This window comes from Gavia stellata, chromosome 11 (assembly GCF_030936135.1).
Source record: "Gavia stellata isolate bGavSte3 chromosome 11, bGavSte3.hap2, whole genome shotgun sequence".
Lineage (NCBI taxonomy): Eukaryota > Metazoa > Chordata > Aves > Gaviiformes > Gaviidae > Gavia > Gavia stellata.
In genome coordinates this window covers 2,968,572-2,974,628 of record NC_082604.1, presented here as the reverse complement: position 1 = coordinate 2,974,628, position 6,057 = coordinate 2,968,572, and the positions used below count along the sequence as shown (strand labels likewise).

Below are 6,057 nucleotides of genomic sequence, written 5' to 3'. Positions count from 1 at the left end.
GGAAATTATTGCATGTCTATTTGTCGTTTGCCAAGAATGCCAAAAGACAGCAAAGAACGTAGGTGTCACTGCAAGTCTGATAAGCATCTGGGCAGGGCCAGCACTTGGTTTCACAGGGCCCTACGCTGGTAGCGTTCATGACGATCCCTACTCTCCCTGGCTTTCCTCAGCACAGTGGCCCAGCATCCCTTCTAACCTACGAGACCCTGTCACTCACGCAGGAGGCAGATGCACAGCACGATGTCGTGACAAGGGGAAGGTACCAGTTTGAGCCAATCTGGGTATCCATTGGGCTGCCAAGCAACTGCTGTCTTGGATGACGCTCGTACATCTGGCATCCCCAACACATTTTCCTGCAGACCTGCTGGAACCTCATGAATCTAGCTCTAATTCAAGTAAGAAAGGCTTTTTTTTTTTTTCCCCTCTGCTGGATGGGAGGAAGAAGATGGCAGATGCGAAGCCAACTGCCAGGGGCAGGAAAGGAAGTCTGAAATTGGAGCTGGAAGATCTGGTGGCAAAATGGGAAAGATGAGGGTGGTGGGGAGTTTGTAAAGGGGTGAAAGGGGGGAGGGGAAGAGAGAGCAGGGATGGCTGCTGGATAGAAGCTGTGTGGTAGCTTTGCCTAATGTTTTCTTTGCAAATTCTTCTAACGTAGGTCAGGGAAAGGGAACGTGGGGAGGATCAGAAACACCTCATTAAGCACAGGCTCTTGTTTTTTCCCACTGGTGATGATCCAACGAGGAGCTGAACTATTACAGTTCCCAGCTGTATAGCTTTTTCTTTGGTCCATGCTGTACATATTAAGCTTTTTGACTTTGCTAATTCTTGGGTTAATCCTTAACTCTGCCTGCTGGCTGTCTGCAGCTCCTTCTTGTTCAGACAAGTGCGTGCCGCTTCTCTGGTGCGGGCACGGCTTACGCTTCAGACAGAGGAGCGCACCCAGCAACATGAGTGATTTTTTTTTTTTTTTCACGAGCACCTTGAGCTCTCCATCCTCACGCAACTCAGCAATCACAGTCTCACAGGACATGTGCTGTGCTGTGATTCCATTTGGTAATCACACAGGCAAAAGTTGTTTTTTGTTATTTCGAGGATAAACATTGAGAAAAGAAACCAAAAAACTTCTGTGGAGTCTGGAAGCTGCAAGCTCCAGGAAAGTGCTTTTTCTGATGCACTGGCAAAAGAAAATAATTTGAAACATTGTTTTCCTTCCAGTTCCTTTCTCACCTCTACCAGTAATCCTAAACCCTGTCAAAATATTTCCTCCTTAGCAAGTTCTGCCAATGGTGTGAAGGAATCGGTCCAACAGTGAAACATGCAAGATGAACAGAAGGCTTTTACCTATTGCAAAAGACATTTGAGAATCAGAGATGAAATGAGATAAAGAGATCGAGAGGGCCTTGCCTTTCTTCTCAGCACAAAAAGAGGTAACAATTTATTGCCTGAAGCTAAGCCCCACTTGTTTCTTTTCCCCATCGCTTTCCTCAGATCTCTGTTTCTCATCTGAGACAGCTCATCCAAGTGGCTATCAGTTCAATAGGTGGTACACTGGGATTGGCAGGTTCTTCCTTGTAACTCTCAGGCATCCCTCAAAAGGCAATGATTTTGAGTAACCACCATTTTAGCATAAATGAGACTGACTGTTTACAGTATGCATATTGGCAAACACACCCAGGATGTCAGCACTGGAAATGCTGTCCACCACCACCATCAAATCCTGAGATGAGGAGTTCAAATAACCACCTGTGTTTACAGATGGCTTGAATCCTATTGACCAGTCTTCTGTGCCTGCCCCACACAACCTTCCTCAGCCACACACTAGTTAAAAAATGTAACAACTGACGTAGGGTTGTTTGGTTTTTGTACACTGACCTCTAACCACAGAATACACAGGCATACTTCTTGAGACATAAGCCTTCAGAGGCGGAAATGATCCCATTGTGAGCTTTGAAATCAATAGCGACTTGAGACAGTAAAAACTACATCTTTAATCACATGTAGAAAACATTTAAGATCATAATTGGTGCCAACTTAAGAACAGTTTAACGGAAGGTATGAAATAATTTTACATAAGAGAAACATTCTGATATTAGCTCTGAGGTATCAGATAGCCGTTGTTATTTCACACTCATTATAGAAGCATTCTAAACTGTGTTTGGTCACTGTGAGTAGACCCATTGTTTGAACCCGAGCCTTTTTCAGAAACTTTGTTTTGTCCTTAGAGGAGCTTATGACAGCGATGGTCGGTGGAAAAATATTTTTTATATTGCATTCATGCATCCACTGCATGAGATCTCACTGATTGACTAGTTTCCCGTGGGTGGAACATTTTCATGGAGATACTGGAGAGCCAGATCTGTCCACTTCATTTCTTGCTCTTTCACAGACTCGGTTGTGCCACCATTGTCTTGCTCTGGTTCAGGAAGCTCATTCTGAGAACAAAACAGAGGTACAATGCATTCCACACATAATACGGTTCCTGAAAGGAGCGGGTTACTAAGACTTCATATGGATAAATACAAAAATCCATAAACGAGACCAGAGGGTGCATCTGAACAATACCTATCATACATACTGATCCACTTAAAAATATCACTAAGCCCAGTTATGAAAAATATTCTTTTCACATGAATACGGTGCTTAATCTGAAAGGTAAATTGTTTTTTTAGGACCCTGGGGCCTTGCTATACACTCAGACTGCACACACAGTGAAGAAGGATAATATATAGCAAATGCAAAGTAAGTAAATAATAGTACGATGCAATTATTCCCTTGCTTGTTTGCAATGTGTTTCTTTTGTTGTTGCCAAGAATACAGATACTGCATTTATTATAGCTGTTATTAAGACAACTGTAACCTGTTACTTTCCTATGGCAGGTGAGAAATCCTTCCTCCTTCTACATGCTGAACTCAGGTGTGGCTGTGCTGTATCAACAGCAGAAGTCAGAAAACCTACCAGGTGCAACACAGCGCTGCTCACGACACGGTAAGGAGGAAGTATAGTTTAACTGAAACTTAATTTTCCTTCCTTATATTATTTGTTCTCTGTGTTGCTGTAGTGGTGCAGTAACACAGAGTGCGTGTTATTCTGCTGGATACCATTTGGGCAAGAATTCTGCATTCTAGATCTCTGGAAATCCCAGCATGAGCAAAATAAAATTTTTCAGTTTTGAAAAAAGCACATGATTTGAGTCCATTTTTATTCATAGGAATGTCTCGAGTGAGCACTGGATCAGATGCTCAGGACAGGCTCAAATACCGGTTTACAGCCATTCTGTGTGCTCCTTTACAATGCCGCTGAGTAAGCCTCCTGTGAATTTGTGCTGGTTTTTCTGTGTGATCAGAGCCAATCCCATCCCTGGGGATCTTTATATCCACAGCCAGGCCTTTCTTTCTGTTGTTAGTTCATGAGGCTTCCTGCTCTGAGGCTGCCATCTGTATGTGACTTTAAGTAGCTCAAGAAATGGCTGTAAGGAAAGAAGCAGTAATGTTTGGACATAGGGTAAAGGCAAATGTCAGCAAGGAACTAGTTGATAATATTCAGCCTGCCTAATAAAGGTTATGCCAAGCAAAGGTGGGGCGTGGGCTCTCATATTTGAGAATCACAAGAGGAAATGGCTGCAAGTTGCGCCAGGGGAGGTTTAGATTGGATATTAGGAAAAACTTCTTCACTGAAAGGGTTGTCAGACATTGGAACAGGCTGCCCCGGGAGGTGGTGGAGTCACCATCCCTGGAGGTTTTTGAAAGACGTGTGGATGAGGCGCTTGGGGACATGGTTTAGTGGTGGACTTGGCAGTGTTAGGTTAACAGTTAGACTCAATGATCTTAAAGGTCTTTTCCAACCTAAACGATTCCATGATTCTATGATCATTCTCTCAAGCCCAAACCTTGGCAGGAAAACTTGTGTGCTGTATATATGGGTTTTGGAGGTGTATAGCTGCTCCTTGCCCTCTCTGAAAAGACAGTGGTGTAAGGGCTAAAGCTTGAGCCATGTCACTGGTAATTTGGAAATGTCTCGGTGCTAAAAGAAACTAGCGGCCTATCAACCCCTGCGATCTTAGCATGACTGCTTTGTCAGTACTAGCCAGGGTAAAGCTTGTGTACCAGAGAGAACAAGGAAAGGGAAAATCCTCAGATACCTCGCACTTCCCTGGTAGTTCCCAAATGGCTAAGGAACACATCACTGGGGCACACCTGAAGCTTCAACTTGGGGATTTGTGGGATCAGAGGTAGCTTTCCCCCAGCTGCACCTCTCTGGCCTCGTAGCTGTACAAGCAGCTGTATGCTGCATGAGAAGATAGCTGCCCTGCATTGGATGCGGCGCTACAAGCAAGAGTTCCACTGCAGGTGCCAGTTCGTTCACTACTACCCTTGAACTGGCAACAGCAACAGTGTAGTTGGAAAAGACTGATTAGGAAGACATTTGAAAAATCTTCTGCTTCTTTTAATGGAATTTCAGAAAGTGGAAATAAAGCGTAACCAAGACTGTAACTGTCAGCATGAGACTGATCCTCTCTGTTCTACAAACCAACGGGGAAACCACTTCAAACACTAGTAACATGAAGGGGAAGCACAGAAGAAAGGACTATTCTACTTCTCCCTGATGCCAAATCCAGAATTGTGCAATGGGAAGGGCACTCCAGTTCCGAGGAGATTCAGCAACTCGTCAGGGGAAGGGGGAGAGAAACATCCACGTCCTCATATGCGCACAGGAACGACTGGCAGACAGCAGAAGAAAAGAGTGAGTCAGCTCCATCCCGGGAACCTTTTGTACAAATTAGCTGCACCAGAAGCAATACTCTCAGTGCCGTTTCTTGGAAGGGGCAGTGATAAACACGCCAGTCTTAACTCAGATTGATAAGCAGCAATTCACCTACCAGAGGGATAGCCACATCCTCGTACGGCAATTTATCTTCCCTCCACGCATCATCGATCAGATCCAGGATTCTGCCATCCCTTTGCACTTCGCTGTCCATCGTTGTAGCAGGCGAGTACAGCTAAATCTGTGACACAAAGCAGATACTCTTTCTAACATCCACGTCCCCAGCCACGTAGCTGGAGTCTGGGCTACGGGCTTGCTCCAGTTTCCATCCAACTTCTGTTAAGCTTAAATTTTTATGGAAAACCTTGATTTTCCTAATCCACTCAGAAAGGGATTATAACCACAGGAGAACTACTTCATCTGAAAAGACGACTGTCAAGTGATTGCAGATTGATGTGCATCAGAGATGAGTATCTAAAACTAGCCTGTTATTATTAATTATAGAGATTTAACATGTGTTTATAGCTACTGACCTTTAGAAGTCTCTTTTGAGTGAGCTAGAGGACCTAGAGCTCCCCCGTCCCCTCTAACTCTGCACAGAACCATTGCTGCTTGTTTGCTGCCCACTCGCTTTCAGTCCCTGATCGGCGCAGTACCTCACCCGCGCCTTCCCGCGTCTGGGAAAGAGTCAGAACAAAGCATTTCATGGCACACGAGATGCTGCCAAAACCTGAAGCCCAGGAAACTGGTAAAAGAGGAGGAAAATAAGCCCTGCCTTCCACCCTCGGCTACTCTATCCATGCCCGGCGTTTCCCGGGGGGGTTTGATGAGTGCTCTGCCCTCCCTGGAGCGTCACCTCGGACCTCGCCCCACTGACTCCTGCAGCAGCAGCCGCCTCGATCCTGCCAGGGTTGGAGCCTACCGACATTTATTCAAAACCCAGCCAGGCCTGGGCCTCTGGGAGGGGGCGGGAGCCACCTGCCCCTGCCTGGCTCCGGAGCTGCACGTTGACCAGGCCCTGCCTTTGCACCCAGAGCTCGGGGGGCGGCCCCGCGGCGGGGCGGGGCCGGCCGGGCTGGGCGCTGGGGACAGGCCTAAGCGCATCCCAGCCCCGGTAACCGGGGCGATGCGGCGCCCTGGCCCTCCCGGTGACCCTCCCGGTAACCCTCCCAGCCGATGCGGCCCCGTGGCCCTCCCGGTGCGCCCCCCGCCTCCGGCGGCCCCGCGCCGCTCCCGCTGCCCCCTTACCCGCGCCCTACCCTGCCCATCTCCGGGCGGCGGCCTCGGCGCCGACA

At 47.2% G+C, this 6,057-nt stretch overlaps 1 protein-coding gene across 2 annotated transcripts; it reads right to left on the bottom strand.

Moving 5' to 3' along the window:
* Positions 1-1,968: 1,968 nt before the first annotated feature.
* On the bottom strand, positions 1,969-6,056 carry ANAPC13 (anaphase promoting complex subunit 13). 2 transcript variants are annotated; one of them, XM_059822792.1, is made up of 3 exons: positions 6,022-6,056; positions 4,878-5,003; positions 1,969-2,432 (listed from the first exon to the last, which is right to left on the bottom strand). In XM_059822792.1, the coding sequence occupies exons 2-3, from the start codon at positions 4,974-4,976 to the stop codon at positions 2,307-2,309; spliced, it is 225 nt and encodes a 74-aa protein (XP_059678775.1). In that variant the 5' UTR covers positions 4,977-5,003; positions 6,022-6,056; the 3' UTR covers positions 1,969-2,306. The 2 variants fall into 2 exon arrangements, with proteins under 2 accessions (XP_059678775.1, XP_059678774.1); XM_059822791.1 differs by having other exon boundaries at positions 6,011-6,035.
* Position 6,057: the final 1 nt, after the last annotated feature.